Genomic DNA, 19999 nt, shown 5'->3' with positions numbered 1-19999 from the left:
AACAACAACACAGCAGCTATGAGCTAACATTTTGTCATTAAAATAGTCATTAATGCTGTTGATGTTTGAGTTTCCCTCTTTTTAATTTTTTCCAACAGTTAAACTTTAAACTATACATTTTTTTTTTTTTTTTTAAAAGACTGGTTTAAAAATGATTCGTATTTGGTTTCTATGGTAACAGCAGCTGAATTTGTCTCGTGGCCAGCAGGAACATTATGCTGCTGGAAGCTTCCGCCACACTTTCAGTTGCTATGGCTTCCAGCCGTCCAAGGTCTGGTTGTTAAATGGTAATTTTCTGCCCACATCAAAGGTTTTAAGCTGGCTAATTACGTTTCTTATTTCAAATCATTGTTAGTCACGTCCAACTTTTCTTTCTGACGGAGAATAATACATTTCCACATAAGATGTTTGGGTAATCTTCAGGTTTAGTCCTTCCTCTGAATGATTCCCCTTAAAGCTCACAGCATGATAGAATTATTACTGAGTGGGAAAACTGTACAAACTACAATTAAATTACTCAGTTTTTTACATTTTATCAGATTAGGATGTAATCACAGGCATATTATCAGCATAATAGTGACATTTTCTTCTTTTAAAGCCATGATTATTGTCAAAATGAGTATATCTGAACAGCAAAAGTTCAGCAGTTAATTCAAATGATTACAGAAAAGCCAGCAGAGGCCAATCAGAAGATCTTATTCAGACCTTTAAAGCTTAACATGAGCTTTCTTTCTGATCTGCTACATACAGAGAATACGAAAAATACAACAAAACCGGATAAATAGAAAATAACTTTTATTTGTCATCGATATCAGAACCATTAATGTACAAGGGAGCTTTAGCAATAGCCTACTGGACTTTGTATTGCTTTTTGAAATGAATGTACACAGTTTTATCAGCTTTTAATGACTTTACATCACGAGAAACACAAGCCAACTTCACTCCATTCAACAGGCACAATTATAAGAAACAAAACACTGCATAAATCTGCCCACTTCTCAAACAACTCTCCTTCATTGTCACGATTCAAAGTGCAGCCAAGCGCGTGTTTACATCTTTAAAAAAGAAAATTCTCGTTTGACAACGAGCGTCTGAAAAGTGCTAAAAACTGTAACATGTGCCATCCCACCAGAATACACCTAAATTGCTTCATGGTCCCACAGGCACATGAGATTTTGTGCAAATTTGACACCAAACGGGCACAAAATCACAACTTCAGTCGGGCTGAGACGGTTCAGAGGGAAGAGTAGTGTCTGAAATACGAATGTGAGCGTAACAGGACTGGAAATTTCAGTTTCCTTTACAGATGCAACACGATGCAAAAGAGCAAAGCATGATTCAATGGGATTGTCTACACAGCCTGTTTGGTTATCCTGTACCAAAGAAACGAGACACATGGAATGCTTTACTGTTAAAAATGTGTTAAAAACAGACGAGAGATGACTGAACTGCAGCTTATGTTGACCACAAAATTATTTACACTGGACATTTGGCACTCAGAAACTAATAAATTACAGCATTTCCCAAAAAAAACCCACACCATGTGAGAGAGACTTTAGTACTTTAGTGCCCTAAACATGTGCATTTAGAGTGTGTTGATTAGGCTGCTGTGTCATAATATCCTAAAGACAGAGAAACAACAACAATAAATCTGCACAGGGACAGAAAGGATCTTATGGCATTAGTGTAATGACAGATTTTTGGTGTAACTTCATCATAACTGTCCCAGATCGCCCTCTGCTGGTGCTCCAGCGTCACTGCAGGTACAGAATCTGACATTTAAGGCTGAAGATCATTTAAATGGTTGCATTTGAATACAAAAGCAAAGCACGATTAAAAATCTTAATTTAAACAAGCTCATCTAAAAATCACTGGATCTTCGAGAGGTTTACGCTACGAGGCTAAAAGCAATTAAATATCATACAGTCATTGTTCAGATTTGGTGTTTTAAGGCTTACGAGCTTTGCGTTAAAGTGATCAGCTGGAGCAGCTCAGTATTATCAGTTTCCTTCATAAGGGGCTTCATAAGCGTAAAAAAAGAAATGGACTTGCATGTAAATGTTAAAAGGAATGTATCCTATATATCCTCCACATATTCAATGTGAATCATAGCAACCTTTCAGGGCTAAACATTAAAAATCTTACTGCCTTCACGTTTCATTCTGAGCTGATTTGAAATCTCTTGTCCCCTGAAATAAAATGAACCTCCCAGTTTTGCTGATTCCAGCCACAGACTGCCGATAACCAGCAGAAGACTGACCAGACCTCCAACAGGCTGTACTTTCATGTCTCCACCCAGAACTCATTGGTTTGGACTGACAGATTTTGGTGCAGAGTGAGGAGGACTTCAGTGGTTATACGAGGGTTACACCGGCATTTGCATCTCAGAATACTCATCGTGACACTCGCGCTCGTCAAACTTGGGTTCGGCATCATCTGCGTCCAGCTGGAAGAGGAGAAAAGACATCGCAGTCAGCTCAATGGACCGTCATAAAAGCCCCTTTTTAAATGGGATTTATTTATACAGCCCTTTACAACAATCCATTTCGGTTTATAGCAGATAATAAATAAAGAAAAGAATAAGTAAAAAACAAGAAAATAACAGTAAACGCAATAAAATACAGCAAAATTGAATAAGATGAGATAAAAGTGTCACTAAGTATGTTTTTAGGCTAGATTTAAAGAGGCCCAGGTCAGAAATAAGATGCATCTCGGGGGGGGGGGGGGGGGGGGGGGGCTTATTCCAGAGCCTGGGGGCACCCCAGGGCTTGTATTTGGACCTGAACACTTCCAACAAAAGTTGATTTGTTGACCTCAGAGTTCTGCCAGGGTTACAGACAGTTAAAAGCTCAGATAAATACGATGGGGGGAGGCCGTTAAGAGCTTTAAAAACAAATTAAAAGATTAAAATCTATTCTATAAAGGACAGGAAGCCAGTGAAGGGAGTTAAGAACAGGAGTGATGTGCACAGGTCTGTTAGTGTTGGTTAAAAGACGGGCAGCAGCAGAGTTTTGCACCAGTTGAAGGCGACAGAGAAGTCTGGGAGACACCGACATAAAGTCCATTGCAGTCGTCTGACCTTGAACTTATTAGGGCATCTTTCTCAAGGTCGTGACGGCTTAAAAACATTTTAACTTTGGCCAGGAGACGCAACTAGAAAAAACTAGTCCTGACAACATTGTTAATTTGTTTGTAAGACTTCAGATGACTGTCAAAGGTCAAAGGTCACTCTTAAAGCAGACCAATTACTACAATCGAATGTAAACTGGTGGAAAATTAGAGGAACAAACTGTCCTTGTAGCCGTTTACGTGCATGGAAGCAGAATAGAGTGATTTAAGTACGTCTGAAGCTGAGAGTGAGGGACAAAAAGAGCTTTTTCTGATGCTTCTTAGCTGTCCTGAAGTTAGGATTTATTAGAGCAGAGCGACAACATTTAGGCAGCCGCTTGTTGACTCCACAGATGCAACATTTGAGTAGCTTTGCTGGGAATTCAGCTGTAATAACAACAATAAGCACTTATACTTTAATGTTTCTAACAAAAAGTTGGGACTCTGGAGCCTGCGTCATCCGAGTGTTTTAGTCCAGTTTCCAGAAGCTCAACTTTGTGCGATTTCGGTCATATTAACAGTTTAAAAGTGTAGTTTTAGTGTCATTTAAAACCGTGCTCACTGAATGACTCGATCATGATGGGAATCATCACATCTTGTGGCCTTCATAGTCACCAGATCCTCCACCATCACCACCCACACCTATAGAGACCCTTTAGATGACTTTAGAGGTCGAGTTCCACAGACTTTCAGAATAAAAGCCAGAACACAGGACGGAAATGTTCCCCCACTTTCTCTTAACTCGTTTCTTTTTTAGCTTTAACTCAGTGTTTCTCAATTCCGGTCCTCATGACCCACTGCCCTGCACGTTTTCAATGTTTCCCTCCACCACCACACCTGATTCAAATGAATGGCTCCTTATCAGGCCACTGCAGAGCTTGATGATGAGCTGATCATTTGAATCAGGTGTGGTGGAGGAGGGAAACATTGAAAACATGCAGGGCGGTGGGTCATGAGGACCGGAATTGAGAAACACTGCTTTAACTGAAGCAACTGTGCGCTGGTAAGAAATGTGACTTCTTCTGCGTCTGCTGAGCTAAAGATGGACGCTCCCGCAGCTCCGGGCACATCTGCAGCAGAAACTCTCCCACTTTGAAATGCATGCGTTGCACAGCAACCGCTGAGAGAGTCGGGCCCAAATTCATCCATCATCTGCTGCTTCTCCGGGGGTCGGGGGGGCAGCATCTTTAGCAGAGAAACCCAGAAGGTCCCTGTCCCCGGACACTTCCTCCAGCTCTTCCGGGGGGACCCCGAGGCGTTCCCAGGCCATAGTCTCTCCACTGTGTCCTGGGTCTCCCCCGGGTCTCCTCCCAGTGGGACGGGCCCTGAACACCTCCCCAGGGAGGCGTCCAGGGGGCATCCTAACCAGATGCCACCTCATCTGACTCCTCTCAATGTGGAGGAGCAGCGGTTCTACTCCGAGCCCCTCCCGGATGACTGAGCTTCTCACCCTATCTCTAAGGGAGGCCCAGACACCCTGCGGAGGAAACCCATTTCAGCCGCTTGTATCTGCGATCTCGTTCTTTCGGTCTCTACCCACAGCTGGGGACCAAAGGTGAGGATGGGAACGTAGACTGACCAGCAAATAGAGAGCTTCGCCTTCTGGCTCAGCTCCTTCTTCACAGCGACGGGTCGGTGCAGCAACACTGCAGACGCTGCACCGATCCGCCGTCAATCTCCCGCTCCATTCATTCCTCACTGTGAACAAGACCCCGAGATACTTGAACTCCTCCACTTGGGGAAGGATCTCATTCCCGACCCGGAGAGAGCATTCCACCCTTTTCCGGCTGAGAACCATAGTCTCGGATTTGGAGTCGGGACCAAATCCGCTGTCGATTCAGATTTCTTTTTATGAGAAGCTTAATTCTTCCTTATGTTCAGGCTGCCGATTTAACTTCCATCAAACAGGAAGTTGGGTGCAAAGCAGCAGAGAGAAGTTTGTGCTTAAAGAACAAAGAGGGTGACTGTTAAAGGTCAAGGGTCACTCTTAAAGCAGACCAATTACTACAATATAATGTAAACTGGTGGAAAATTAGAGGAACAAACTGTCCTTGTAGCCGTTTACGTGCATGGAAGCAGAATAGAGTGATTTAAGTACGTCTGAAGCTGAGAGTGAGGGACAAAAAGAGCTCTGATGCTTCTTAGCTGTCCTGAAGTTAGGATTTATTAGAGCAGAGCGACAACATTTAGGCAGCCGCTTGTTGACTCCACAGATGCAACATTTGAGTAGCTTTGCTGGGAATTCAGCTGTAATAACAACAATATGCACTTATACTTTAATGTTTTTAACAAAAAGTTGACAACATGAAATGCTGATGAAGAAAAGTCATTAAACTTACACACGCAATCTCCCTGACAGTAAAGATGCGCTGCAGCAGGAACATCTTGACAGGGACGGTGAGGATGAGCACGAAGGGGAAAGCCAGAGACGCCTGGGTGGACATAACGGCCCACAGGACGGCCAAACACACCACCTGGATGACGGTGAACAGATGCATGCGCAGGGTGCGAACCTGCAGGACGCAGAGGTGATCGATGGAGGAAACAATTACAGACATTACTGTGGAGAAATGCTTGTTTTTTCATTGGACTGCATCATCTTTTCCCCACACAACCCTTCTATTAGCAGGTGGGAACGTCTCTCTGCTCTCACCTTGCGTACGTAGGTGTGGTCAGGGTGATACTTTGGTGGCATGAGGAGCAGCATCATCCGCTCCGTCAGCTGGATGCCATTGAGTGACATCACGCCCATGTAGAGGAAGATGCCGAACAGCACAGCCAGGGGGATCTGACGCAGCAGGTCACCGATCACGATGGACATGCCTGGAGAGGCATATTTAAACATTAAAGAAAAGAAAAAGCAGGAATTCAAACCCAACGGATGCCCGACACTCACCGACCATGACGGCGACCAGAAGCCCCGTGACCCTCTGCTCCTTCACCTCCTGGATGCGAGGCTTGTCTCCAGGGGCGACGGCCTTACTCATGACGGTGAGGGCGTTGACGTGGGTCACCGAGCGAACAGTGGCTGCCGCCATCCACGGCAGGCCGAAGAGCGCCGAGCTGCCGCCCAGAACCACGATCAGAAGCAGGTCCAGGTGGAAACCCGAACCCTTCACCAACATCCGCTCCTTCTTGCAGACGATAAGGCTGCAGGATGTCAGACAAACACAGGAAACATGATTCAGAGCCGGAAACTAACCCCTTAATGGCGTGAGCACATGATGTTAGCTGTGATTCAACACTAAAACTAAAGCAAACGAGCAGGAACGGCTGGTATAACTGGGCTAACAGGGCTCAGCCCTCCCTACATTATTCAATAAAAATGAGAATATAATATATAAATAATTAATAAAAACTTTAAACAAATTGTTTTTTAATTTTTGATCAGAGGCGGAGCAAAATCTGAACTGAAACCCATGAAATTGGTGAAAACGGGCTAATTATCTACAGCCCAAGCGAAGCAGCTCAGTTACACTTGACTTTTCTTCAACATTTGATTGACAGGTTGCAAGTCCCGCCCCCTCCATTTGGGCTAAATCTGTACAGCCCAAAGCCAGCAGATTTGGACCAATCACAGACTACTCTACTTGATTGCGTGTGTTGGGCGAAACTTGGACAATGGCAGGCATCGGCGTTAATAAAGTGGTTTATTTACTTTCAAATCCGTTTTCTTCAATGTCCTTAGGTGAAAAAAGTAGGGGCACATCATCCAAAGGATATCCAAATTACACAGAAAGAAAAGCGCCAAAATCGTAGCTTTTGTGTAACTTGGTTTGAGAGAAAGGCTAACGGCTAACGTTAGAAAGGCTAACGGCTAACGTTAGAAAGGCTAACGGTAACCTTAGAAAGGCTAACGGCTAACGTTAGAAAGGCTAACGGCCTCTTGAAGCCAAATATCCAAATATTTTTTAATATTGAATACCCCCCCCCCCCCTTAACGTCTTTCTGGAGTGTTTTTCTGGATTTACTATTTTAGTTTTGTGCTGATGTTTGGATTATTGTGCTCCAAAGCAAATTGCAATAGGCTATAAGTCTGGGTTGACCTTTTTTAAAACCTTTTATGGTGTGAAAGTATTTCTATTTCCAGAGAGATGGTAGATGGTATATTTTCCATCAGTGCATTCTTCTAAATAGTGTTTTGGTGGTTTGTTGAAAAGGCCCGTGCTGTTGTGATAGTTTAAACTTACATTATAACAGGACACCTTTTATGTTGAAATACAACTACTTGGCTTTTATAATACATTAGCCCCCCCATTCAACGAGTGTTAAAAATCAGGCCTAAACGATCCCTTTAATAAACAAAGACATTCCTTTACACAGTTTCAACACGAGTGTTTAAAGAAGACCTTAATCTAACATCAATATGAGGTCATACAGTCAACTTTAGACAATGATTTACCAACTTACACCAAAGGTCAGTTTGAGGTTTAGGTCACTCGCAGCGTTACTCACGTGGTGATCTGAGTCTCCATGAAGATGAGGATGAAAACCAGCAGAGCGGGCAAGCAGCAGGCGAACATCATCCAGATGGGGAACTCTCCATCCGAGCCCAGAGGACTGACGATCCAGCCTCGTTTGTTGGGACTCGTCACAGAGAATCCTCTGGGAACGCTCAGTTTCTGCACAGAATACGAAGGCGGCTCTCAGCGCGGCTGCAGTTTGACTCACGGGCAAGAAAAGGATCAAACCCACCGAGACTCACCTGTGTGTACGTGTCCTCTAAGCTGTAATCCACCAGAACCATGATGAGGATCGCAATGGGAACACCGAAGTCTCCAATGATCCTGCGGAACTGCACAACACAATGGGGGAGCGTGTGACCACTTTATAGGTTATTAAACATTGTTCAGCAACTGCTGGAGGAGCATGAAAAGCTCCAGGACACTCGCAGACTGAGATTTTCTTTGTCAATCAATGTCCAACAAGTCTGTACAGGACCAGATATCCTGTCAAACACTTCGTGCAACCGTTAAAAGACGCTGACAATGACTGTTCCACAGTTTGAACAGCAAATGAAAGCGTGAACACGCAGCAAATTATCCTAAAAACTAAGCTTTAGAACACATATGTCAAACTCCGGTCCCCGAGGGTCGCTGTCCTGCAGGTTTTAGACGTTTCCCTGCTTCAACGCACCTGATTCAGATTAAATGGATCCTATGGCGTAACCACGCATTCTTTGGGGGGTCGTGTCCCCCCCAATATTGAGAAAATACCAACCTGTCCCCCCAATATACAGAAGAAAATATGTAAAATGCATGTTTCTCCTTTTATGAACCCTGTCAAGGGATCGGTCTCTTGTTATGTCTTATTTATTTTCACTTTATTTCCGTGTGTTACCGTGGTAACGGCTGCGCCGCGGTCGCCGTTGTTGATGCTAACAGTCTAGCCAATGAGAGTGACCCACCGGGCGCGCCGCCGTCTCAGCAGCGGCTCTCCTTATCTTTACGTTGGACTTCTACTTTTGACGGAGCCGCAGCTCAACAGAGCAGATTGTACCAGAACAGGAAGTCCAAAACAGAATCAACAAAATAAACTTCCGCCCCCTTTCAAAATAAAACAACTTAAAACAAAAATAACATTAGACTATTGGACTTTTCATTGTTAATGCACATTTTGAGACATTGACACAATAGAAATGAACCTGGACTTAAAAGTCCTCAGCACATTTTTTGTTAAAGGAAAAGTCTGTAATTTGTTACATCATTAGTTGTCCTTATTAAAATATTTCCATAAATATGCTTTTGGTATTTGGTCGTTTTCCATTGGAAGCTGTCCTATTTGCATAATTGTAATTGGTAGGTGTGTTTAAGGTCAGTAAACAGTAAGCAACTAACCAAAACAAAGTGGGGGGGCAGTCACTGTCTCGGAGAAATTACACTATTCCTTTAGATGTGAATTTATATGGTCAATGTAGTCCTCTAAACTATGTTCTAAATGTCCAATTTTTCATATATAAATAAAGAATTGTAGATAATGCACTCAACAATTTTGTTTTTCTTGGACCCCCCCCCCCCAATGTCTAAACCATGGTTACGCCCTTGAATGGATCTCTTCGAAAGATTGTTAAGTTCTGCACAAGTCTGCTAATGATGCATTGATCTGAATCAGGGAAACATCTAAAACCTGCCGGACAGCGGCCCTCGAGGACCGGAGTCTGACATCCCTGCTTTAGAAGGACGGGTTTCATTCATAAGCTTGATTACTTTAAAATTAAGTCTGAAGAGGATTCATTAGCCTCCAAAGAGAGGCGTCAGTGTGGCGTGAGACCGCTTTTAAAGCCTCACCCTTCCAGGGAAGAAGGCGCTGTTCTTGAACTTGCGCAGGTAGAAAGCGATGAAAAACGTTCCCGCCATGAGAGCCAGAGACAGCAGCGCAGTGTTGGGCTCCCCGCTGACCCTCGCCGTCACGGGCAGGGTGCCGTTGCTCTCCACCAGAGTGCCGTTCTCCACGAAGGCGCCGCCTTCTGTGCCGTTGTCCAGCGAGCAGCGTTTCAGAGGGTGCTCCTTGAAAATCTGCACACAGAGCATTTCTTTAGTTATGAAAACAGCCTGGAAAATGGAACACATTCTGGAAAATGGAATAAGTCCACAGCTGATGGCCTTTCAAGTCTGTGCAATGAAGCTCTAAAAATAGCAAAACCTTCCAAAATCATAAGCCCGGATAATAATCCGACTCCCGATCCAGTTAACTTTCAAGGCAGATCAGTCACAAAAGATTTCAGGTGCGCTAGTTAGAAAAACATAGTCATTTCGACCCTGAGGTGTGAATACCATCCAAAGATTAGTCTCCTCGGGTTAGTGTCAGCGGCGTAAACTCGCAGCCTGCCAACAAAGATCTCTGGTAATCAGAACCAGTTATTTCAAGGCTCAACTCCACCTGGCCGAGCTTGATGAAGGTCTCGCAGATGAAGATGAGGGAGATGAGGAAGGAGAAGATTTCCTGGGTGAAGCGGGAGACGAAGCGCACCAGGAAGCTGCCTTCGAAGGCCACCGTGACGACCACGATGATGATGAGCCAGAACCCGATCCACACGCGGCCCGTCAGGTACTCGATGTGATTCGTTTTGCAGAACTGCGAGAACAAAAAAAAAGACTTTTGTACTTTTATCATGAGTCTAAAGTCTAAAGGGCCCGAGCCGTGTCTTTATGAGGGAGAAAACACCTAATTTACACATCTCCAGAACCACAGGAGGGGGACAGTTTCGGTTTATCCAGAGATAAACACAACTCACACTGTAAAAGGCTTCCTCAAAGACCAGCAGCGGACCGGAGAAGCCCACAACCAGCAGCGGCTGAGCTCCAAGCAAGCAGAAGAGGACGCCCTGCACCGCCGTCGACACGATCAGCTCAGACACGCCGATCAGACCCTCCGTCTTCTCGCCTAGAAACGGACGAGCCGGGTCACGAGCATTCAGCGTTTGCACTGAAGCCGGAGCAGCGTTTGGTGATAGATGCGAGACTTACCCAGCAGACCTCCAAATGTTATGGCCGGAGAGAGGGCAGCGAAGTAGATGAAGATAACCGCAGCCATGCACTGGCTGTTCAGCGCGTCCTTGAAGTCGCTGACATACTTCGGGTAACGCCGCCGCACGTCTCGTATCAGCCCACCAAAGGGGCGCCCAGTGCGCTGCAAGGGGTCGTCTGACTTTTTCAAAGGTGTGAGGAGAGCCTCTGTGGGTCAGGCCCAACTGGTCGTCAGAAACAGTCGTGTAAAACAAGAAAAACCCTAAAAATGTCCAAACTGAGCAGCTCACCTTTGTCTTCAAGGCTTTTGGGCTCTTTGGCCAACAGTTTGACCTCTTGCTCCTCTCTCTTGCGCAGCATCTCCCTCTGGAAGCGAGCAACAGAGCGCAGCAGCTCATCGTCTCCCATCTCTGAAGGCGGCAGCACGATGCTGCAGTCCAAGAAGCTGTTGATGGCGTTCAGCAGGTCCTGTCTGTCGTCTGCCAAGTAAGCCGCCTCGTGAAATTGCTGCAGGGCAAAAGAGACAATTTAATGTAAAATGGAACCTGCTCCATGTTTATTATCGTTTCTTTGCAGGTCTGCTTGCTTGTTCGTGTGATTTTCAATTCTGGTTGCAGAGAGTTGGACAAAAACTTGAATTTAGAGCCTATTGGACTGCATCATAAACATCTTAAAGTTGTCCGTTTACTGTGTTTTTTTGTGAATTAAATAAAGCAGTGGGTCTGCTTTTGCTCGCCTACCTTGTCGGACATGAGGGTGGAGATGGAGCGTCCTATCTGGTGGTAGTCCATGCTGGTGGTTGGCGGTCCCAGCAGAACGAAGAGGAACCTGACCGGCACGGGCACTTCCAGGACGGACTCCAGCTCCACAGCCTCCTGCAGCCTCACGAAGGCCATGGTGGGCTGCTCCAGGAAGTCCACGCAGCCTGCAAGACCACAAGAGAAAACCGTCAACTCGCAGAACAGCGTCTGGCGACGAGGTGCGGTTTAAGTCTGCTTAGGTCCAAATAAAACTTTAAGAACTCACCCACAAGGACAACTGTGGCCTCGGCATTCTCAGGAATCTTCTCCAGCAGCTTCAGCTCGTGTTTGGACTTTGATCGATGCATGCCAGTCCCCAGAGTCGGCTCCTTCTGCTCAAAGCACCAACAAATGCAAAATGACCACGAAGAATATGAGCGTCCCTGATGTTAGCTACAAAGAGCTTAATGGAACGGCTCCATCTACTTGAATGCTCTTGCAAAGGCTTCTGTCCCAACTGGGTCCCTCCGTTGGTCCCAGGATTGTCGTCTAGCAGCTCCTACACCACGCCTAAGACAATCCAAACTCTGTTCATGTGTCGTCCCACGATGGTGGAATGACCTACCGAGCGCTACCAGAACAGGGGCGTCCCTGTCTATCTTCAAGAAGCTCCTGAAAACCCAGCTCTTCAGAGAGCATCTCCTATCCCAGCACTTACCTACCCCCTCTATCTCTGCACTTTATCTTTATCTCTACTCTGTCCCCTCTGACAGAGTCGGACTCCTGGGTTCCTTCTATGTAGCTTATTGTTAGCTTTATATATAGCTTTGTTATATCTTCATTTGTAAGTCACTTTGGATAAAAGCTGAATACAGAAACAGAAACATGAGCGACTGGGAGCTGTGCCAAACACTTCAAACCCAAACCTACCTGCAGCTCGTTCTTGTCCATGTCGATGTGCGTGTCCATGTCCCCCGTGGAGTTGACGGTGCCCATGAGGGGGTCGGTCACCGATGGTTCCTGCTGATGGCTGTGGTTGGCATTGTGGTGGTGTGCTATCAGGCTGCCGAGGCTGGCTGCTGAGATGTTTCTGGGAAAGTGGCTACTGTGCTCCTTCTCATCGCTCGGGTGACTTGGGGAAGCAGGGAGAGGCAGAGAGAGGGTGAGGAGGAGGAGGAGAGGCAGCGACCAAGCATAAAGCCACCTACTAGCAGGAGGTGTGTAGCGGTGAAAGAAAAGACAGTTTAACACCTCAAACTCAAACTTAAAGAACCTGTTATCTCCTTGGTTATCTCCAGATATGTGCAGTTATCTCCTCTGTTCACATGGTAACAGCAGATTATGCTGTTTGTCTTAACTTTGCACATAAACACGCAGTTACTCGCCGATTATATTGAGGACCAGTGGTGTCAGAAAGTACTACGGAGGTCACAGCTCCATAATCAAACACAGCACCAGCCTCCAGTGAGGCTTCGAGTCGATGGAAAACTGAGGAAGAGGAGGTTTCTGCAGCAGTATTGTCAGAATAGTTGAATGCACAATGGAAGATTTAGCAGGCAGGGATTGGGTATAAGAGTAAATGTTTTTGGATTCAGGCATGAAGGAACCACTTTATATAGAGTTATAGACAGTATATGTACTGTTAAATGTCCCTGAGGAAGATGTGCTGTTGTAGTTAGGGTCAGAACTGTCCTCTAAGCCGATAAGACTTGATGCAAGTCATGGTTAAACAGGGCTGTGGGGATTGTAGCTTCCCCCTGACCCAAAAATAAAGAGAATAACTGCGTTTAAAGATACTCCCTTACATGTGGACCAGGCCCAAATTATGCCAATTAGGATCAGATTAGTTGCATCTTACTTTAATCTTTACCGTTTTAAATCTTGTATGTATATTTAAACCTTTAATGATACACTTAAATAAAGAAATCATGGGCATTTGTGCAAAACTGAACCACATACAGCAGCAAAACTTTATAGTCGGTGGTCTGCTCCACATCCAAATGAAGGAAAACCCCAATATAACTGAACTGATGAAATACAAAGAGTTGGACCGTGCCGAGTGTTCGCCAAGCTTCAATAAGTCAAAATTCAGGACTGCTGCTGCTCCCAAAAGATCACAGTAAGAGCACAAAACCGCAATCCTGAAAGATCTGACAAAGAAAGCGAAACGGCACCTTCTGAAATCTGATTCAGTTCACCAGAACCGTTAATCCTCGAAATTACTTGCTGCTTAAGGGCCTGGGTCCATCACAACTACTTTGGAAATTAATTCAAATTCATACAAAGACATTTTAAAAGCAGAGTGCCAGGGTTTTGGGAGGTTAAAGTCTGACATCTGGTCTTAAATAGCAGCTGGGATGCTAAAGGAGACTCAAACAGGTACCAAATTCAAGAGTAATTTACAATTTCTGGCCTGAACTGAGAAAGATCTAAAGAACATCTAAAGATGTTTAGAAACCACGAGTTCTACAGAAACAAGAAAACAACCTGCATTAAGTGAAAAACTCAGGCGTCACTTCCTGTCACCTGTGTTTCAGCAGCAGGGCCCTCAGGACATTGGCTCGGTCCTCAGCTTTGATCTGGTCAGAAATGATCATCTTCTCCACCACCTGGTGGGCGATGCCAGGCAGAGTCTTCTGGTCCAGGTCCAGCAGCACCGCACCTGCAAACAGATCAGTTATCCATGGAGTCCGTGGCTGTTTAGGCAGGAAACAATACACAAGTGTACTTTATTGTCATTTCTTTTTACCGTGGGAGATGGTCTTTCTGAGCTCCAGCAAACTGCGGAAAGACAGCGAGGCAACATGAGGTTTCCCCCAGCGGTCCGTCTCCTCTTCTACGTCCTCCTCAAACTTGATCCAACGGGCCGTCTCTTTCCACTGCATCTCCTGGTTCTTGTCCATAGTCAGTTCATTCAGCTCCACAAACACCTGGAAGCAACACCGCACAGAAGCACTAAGTGAGTAAAGAGATGTGCCAGGTGCAGTCACAGGAAACCAACTTGCATGTAAGAAAACATCATGCTTACAACAATTCAAAGTGAGTCATCTAAAAGAAAAGAAACACTCAAAATACAAAACACCACCTCAATATTAGAATTCAGTTTTAAAGTTCGATGGAGACAACTACCTCATAAATGTAGGGTTCCCGACACCCTTAAATGTAGAGTTTACGACACCCTTAAATGTTGAATTTCGACACCCTTAAATGTAGGTTTACGACACCCTTAAATGTAGAGTTTACGACACCCTTAAATGTAGGGTTTCGACACCCTTAAATGTTGAATTTCGACACCCTTAAATGTAGAGTTTCGACACCCTTAAATGTAGGTTCCCGACACCCTTAAATGTAGGGTTTCGACACCCTTAAATGTAGGGTTTCGACACCCTTAAATGTAGGTTTACGACACCCTTAAATGTAGGGTTTCGACACCCTTAAATGTAGGGTTTCGACACCCTTAAATGTAGGGTTTCGACACCCTTAAATGTAGGGTTTCGACACCCTTAAATGTAGGTTTACGACACCCTTAAATGTAGGGTTTCGACACCCTTAAATGTAGGGTTTCGACACCCTTAAATGTAGGTTTACGACACCCTTAAATGTAGGGTTTCGACACCCTTAAATGTAGGGTTTCGACACCCTTAAATGTAGGGTTTCGACACCCTTAAATGTAGGGTTTCGACACCCTTAAATGTAGGGTTTCGACACCCTTAAATGTAGGGTTTCGACACCCTTAAATGTAGGGTTTCGACACCCTTAAATGTAGGTTTACGACACCCTTAAATGTACGTTTCTGACACCCTTAAATGTAGGGTCTCGACACCCTTAAAAGTAGGTTCACGACACCCTTAAATGTTGAATTTCGACACCCTTAAATGTAGGGTTTCGACACCCTTAAATGTAGGATTTCGACACCCTTAAATGTAGGATTTCGACACCCTTAAATGTAGGATTTCGACACCCTTAAATGTAGGGTTTCGACACCCTTAAATGTAGGTTTACGACACCCTTAAATGTACGTTTCTGACACCCTTAAATGTAGGGTTTCGACACCCTTAAATGTAGGGTTTCGACACCTTTAAATGTAGAGTTTCGACACCCTTAAATGTAGGGTTTCGACACCCTTAAATGTAGGGTTTCGACACCCTTAAATGTACGTTTCTAACACCCTTAAATGTACGTTTCTAACACCCTTAAATGTACGTTTCTAACACCCTTAAATGTACGTTTCTAACACCCTTAAATGTAGGGTTTCAACACCCTTAAATGTAGGGTTTCAACACCCTTAAATGTAGGGTTTCAACACCCTTAAATGTAGGGTTTCAACACCCTTAAATGTAGGGTTTCAACACCCTTAAATGTAGGGTTTCGACACCCTTAAATGTAGGATTTCGACACCCTTAAATGTAGGGTTTCGACACCCTTAAATGTAGAGTTTCGACACCCTTAAATGTAGGGTTTCGACACCCTTAAATGTAGGGTTTCGACACCCTTAAATGTAGGTTTACGACACCCTTAAATGTACGTTTCTGACACCCTTAAATGTAGGGTTTCGACACCCTTAAATGTAGAGTTTCGACACCCTTAAATGTAGGGTTTCGACACCCTTAAATGTAGGGTTTCGACACCCTTAAATGTACGGTTTCTAACACCCTTAAATGTACGTTTCTAACACCCTTAAATGTACGTTTCTAACACCCTTAAATGTAGGGTTTCAACACCCTTAAATGTAGGGTTTCAACACCCTTAAATGTAGGGTTTCAACACCCTTAAATGTAGGGTTTCAACACCCTTAAATGTAGGGTTTCAACACCCTTAAATGTAGGGTTTCAACACCCTTAAATGTAGGGTTTCAACACCCTTAAATGTACGTTTCTAACACCCTTAAATGTACGTTTCTAACACCCTTAAATGTACGTTTCTAACACCCTTAAATGTACGTTTCTAACACCCTTAAATGTACGTTTCTAACACCCTTAAATGTACGTTTCTAACACCCTTAAATGTACGTTTCTAACACCCTTAAATGTACGTTTCTAACACCCTTAAATGTACGTTTCTAACACCCTTAAATGTATTGTCAGTATTGTCCAATGCAGTGTTAATGTTTTTCTAGCAGTGGCTATAACCAGTTAGGAACAATTTCATCTTCATAAAACTGCAGTTTACTGTGCATCAAAGACTACAAAGAGCCTTATCAGCAACCTTCTAACAACCAGAGTTTGTTAAAAGAAGGTTAATTGAACACCATGCTGGTCAGTCATAATTCTGTGTGTCACGACCAAAACCAAAACAAAAGACCAAGCCTTTAATCTGCCGTTTTGTGCCGTTATGCACCCGCTGCATGCCTTTGAAATCACGCACAAGCGGCTCAAACCCAACTCTGGCCGGTCACCCAGCCTCACCTTCTGGTACCGAGCCATTTGACCGCAATCCATGTCCAGCAGGATACAGTCTGGTCGCGAGGGAGAGCGGTAAAGCACCACCGGTAACTGCCGAGGGAGTGAAACGATGCAGGAGAACACTCAAACCCGACCGATGGCACCACAAAGGACGGGACCCAAACTTTCACACACATACCCACAGGTAATCCGTCCTCATCACACACACCTGACAGGGACGTGTTGTTTACCTGAGCTGCATGTGAGAATGTGTGTGTGTGTGTTAATAAAACATAGCTCCCCCTTTCTCTGGAGCTCCCAGGGTCTGGTTACCTCAGCTCTTCTCCCTTCTTTCCTTTCAGGAAAGGAATAAAAAGAACTCACTCATTCATTTTTAATCGCCTCCTTCCCTCTCTGTCCCATTAACAGAAGAGAAAGGACGAGTCTAAACCTGAGAGGCAGAGATGGGGCGTTATTTCCAAGGATCAGCCACGATTTATAGTTCAATTTGACGCAAATAAGCCAAGTTGTGCAGTAGAAAATAAAGAAATTAATCTAAAAAAGCTAAACATAAGTTTCTTTATTACTTGAGGAAACATCAATAAGTTGTTTTTCTTACTTCACGTCTTTATGTTGATGTTTGAAGTCGTGACCGGTTCCAATGCTGGATTTCTGTGTTTGGTATTGATTTCTGAACCATCAATAGTTAGAGTGATCATCCCACCCTCTACAGGAGTTTGTTAGACTGAATATAAGCAATTAACCAACTTAAAAACCTCATAGATTGTTGATTAATTTAAGAATTAAACAATAATCAGTCAGAAACTCCGTCTCTTAAAACCTCGTCATTGGATCTAGTTTAATTTCTTTCATCTTTCCTTTCAACAATGTTTAAGAAATGCATCAAAGTTGGAAAAGACACCTGTCCTGCTTTCACGTGAGAGATGGCGGGCTCGTCTCACCTCATGTGGCGTGCGGTCCTGCTTTCGACTGCGAGTGGTCGGCTCCTTGTGGTCCTTGCCGGTGTGCACCACTTGTCCTTTGGTGCTCTTTCTGACGAGGTGTCTGCGCACGCCAGGAACATCCTCGAAACGATGACCTGCGGCAGAATGCGAGACGATGGGTGAGAGATTAGAGAAAACTTTACCCCTTCAATCATTAACTGAGCAAAAAGGAAAGGAAGAAGCATACGCGGCTCTGCGAACATGATGTCCGAGCAACAGAGCTCCAAACCAGAGCCTCGGAAGTCACAGGTTGCATAAGTCCAGCCTTATTTTGTGACCTTGCACCCTGAGTTCAAATCTCTGCCCACCTTATCAGAGGCCTCTTTGCTTTTTTGTTTCCATGGTCCCACAGCAGGGAGTAGAGTTACTCATGCTGGCAGCACACCAGGCATTGAAAAGGACGGGGAGAAAGACACTGCATAGCACGGACACAACATCGAGTAGAAACTGTTCTGTCAAGAGTTCAAAGATTAGTGAGAAAAAAAAGAAAAAAAAAACCTACTGATGCAATAAACTTGAACCAATCGAAGAAAAACAACCCGAGAAGACGCTCCGAGCTGCTATCAACAAGCTCAGCTCACAGAAAGGAGTCGCTTACCGTGGTCAGAGCTCCCAAATATGTAGAAACCAGTCAAGGTTTTCAGGTTCTTCATCAATGTTGGAAGTTGGAATAAAAGACTAAAGAAAGAGCCGACTGCAGACCGGAGGAGAAACAGCACCAAGCGACCGCAGACCCCCCCGTCCTCCCCTCACCGATCACACCGGAGTGTGCAGCTTGTGCTGAAGTTTGGACAAACTGGAAAAAGTCGCCGTTTCTTAGCCGGAGCCTGACCCCACATCAGAATGCATCAGTGAGCAGAGGTGTTAATTGGCTGGGGTTGAACAGAAAGCCGAGGGACAGAGATCTAATAATTCCTATTGTTGAGCGGCAGCCAGGGACACTTTCCCAGGATGATTTACGGTGGCGGGAAGCAGATAAAAGAAGACACCGAGAACAACAGGTGATGAACCTGTTTGCGGGCCCCGACTCTTTGCCAGTAAGCGTCATAAAGGAAAGTATGAAGCCCCACACCTCCATCCTCAGCCTGTGCTCGGCCTTCAAGTCAACTCAACTCTTCCCCTCGTTTCACTCCAGCAGTGATTAAAAGGTTGAGAACTCCAGTTAAAGTTTCACAATTAGCCACAGAGTTGGCTCAGGCCTCAGTCCAGGGGCCTCAGCTGACAGCGGGAACGCCTAATTTAATAACGCGGGCCTGTCCGCCACGCTTTTTAATGAGTCGCCGCTCTCCACTGAGGGCCCATACCGGGCCCATGACGTCACGGGCCGGTCGGGGCAGAGGCTGCACCAAAGCAGGGATTTAAGAAGGTCCTGCCCTCGGCTCTGTGTTCGTGCAGGAATCTGAGCATCTGCAAAGCCGGGGCTTCAATAACATCCAGACGAGGCGATGCTTAAAACCCCTTCGTCCAGTAATGAGTCGATGCTATTCGCCCAAGAGCAGGTGGAAGCAAACTTTCCAGTCCAAATGATAAATATATGAAACTGATAATAAAATGTGGGGATTATTTATAGTTTGTTACCACCAGCAGATACATGATCATCTCTACAGCAGATGAACTGTATCCGAAAGAGGAAAAAAATCCAGCAAAGACCTGACAGGACCTGAGAGATGCATCTGGACCTTCAGCTGATCCATCTACTGTTGGCCCAAGCCTCATTTTCCCCTCATTTTCAGTCCTTGTACCTGAGCATTTTCAGTGTTTTTTCTTTGTTCAGCCACTTAACTCTGACCTTTGACCCATTCAGGCAGAAAAAAGGCTCCTAACTCAAGGGATGAACCAGTGTTGTGTCGACACAGAACAGACAACTTAGCAAAGAAGCCATTTTAAACTGGATCTTTAGGCACTTTGTCACAAAGACACATAATTTGTTCCCATTTCTTTCGCTGCATCTATGAAAAACAGCAAAGAAAACACAGTTTGACAGACAGAAAATAGGATTTCTGCAGCAACAAGGTGATTCCCAAAGAGCTATTAGCTGAAAACTTGGCATATCTCAGCATGGTGTGCAGTGTGTCCTTAAAACATTTGAGGGAACTGGACAAGTGGAGGACAAAAGAAGAAGTGTCAGGCCTAAAAAACTATCTACAGCAGATGAACAGGATCTGAAAGTGATGTCCTTAAGAAAGAGGAAAAAATCCAGCTGTGACCTGACAGGACCTGAGAGATGCATCTGGACCTTCAGCTGATCCATCTACTGTTGGCCCAAGCCTCATCAGAAATGGTCTCCATGGAAGGGTGGC

The 19999-nt window shown here is 44.8% G+C and overlaps 1 protein-coding gene across 3 annotated transcripts in view; it reads right to left on the bottom strand.

Annotated features, from left to right (window-relative positions):
* Window positions 1–778: 778 nt before the first annotated feature.
* The window catches only part of slc4a2b (solute carrier family 4 member 2b), a 45908-nt gene continuing 26687 nt past the window's right edge, over window positions 779–19999 (bottom strand). For 2 of the 3 annotated variants that reach the window (XM_072378967.1, XM_072378968.1), the window contains 17 exons: window positions 17658–17794; window positions 14064–14244; window positions 13841–13976; window positions 12245–12446; window positions 11601–11706; window positions 11315–11499; window positions 10865–11081; window positions 10575–10781; window positions 10343–10491; window positions 9988–10182; window positions 9396–9623; window positions 7814–7903; window positions 7564–7730; window positions 6005–6258; window positions 5762–5931; window positions 5448–5621; window positions 779–2446 (listed from right to left, as the gene is read on the bottom strand). In XM_072378967.1, the coding sequence (XP_072235068.1) occupies window positions 2366–2446; window positions 5448–5621; window positions 5762–5931; window positions 6005–6258; window positions 7564–7730; window positions 7814–7903; window positions 9396–9623; window positions 9988–10182; window positions 10343–10491; window positions 10575–10781; window positions 10865–11081; window positions 11315–11499; window positions 11601–11706; window positions 12245–12446; window positions 13841–13976; window positions 14064–14244; window positions 17658–17794 (2879 nt within the window). In that variant the 3' untranslated portion in view covers window positions 779–2365. Of the gene's footprint in view, window positions 2447–5447; window positions 5622–5761; window positions 5932–6004; window positions 6259–7563; window positions 7731–7813; window positions 7904–9395; window positions 9624–9987; window positions 10183–10342; window positions 10492–10574; window positions 10782–10864; window positions 11082–11314; window positions 11500–11600; window positions 11707–12244; window positions 12447–13840; window positions 13977–14063; window positions 14245–16719; window positions 16807–17657; window positions 17795–19999 lie in introns of all 3 variants that reach the window. The other variant, XM_072378969.1, reaches the window with a different exon arrangement.

This window comes from Leuresthes tenuis, unplaced genomic scaffold (genome assembly GCF_036924035.1).
Source record: "Leuresthes tenuis unplaced genomic scaffold, fLeuTen1.0.hap1 SCAF_24, whole genome shotgun sequence".
In the NCBI taxonomy this organism is placed as follows: Eukaryota; Metazoa; Chordata; class Actinopteri; order Atheriniformes; family Atherinopsidae; genus Leuresthes; species Leuresthes tenuis.
Note: the sequence above shows the minus strand (reverse complement) of the source record. Positions and strands in the feature narration are given on the sequence as shown.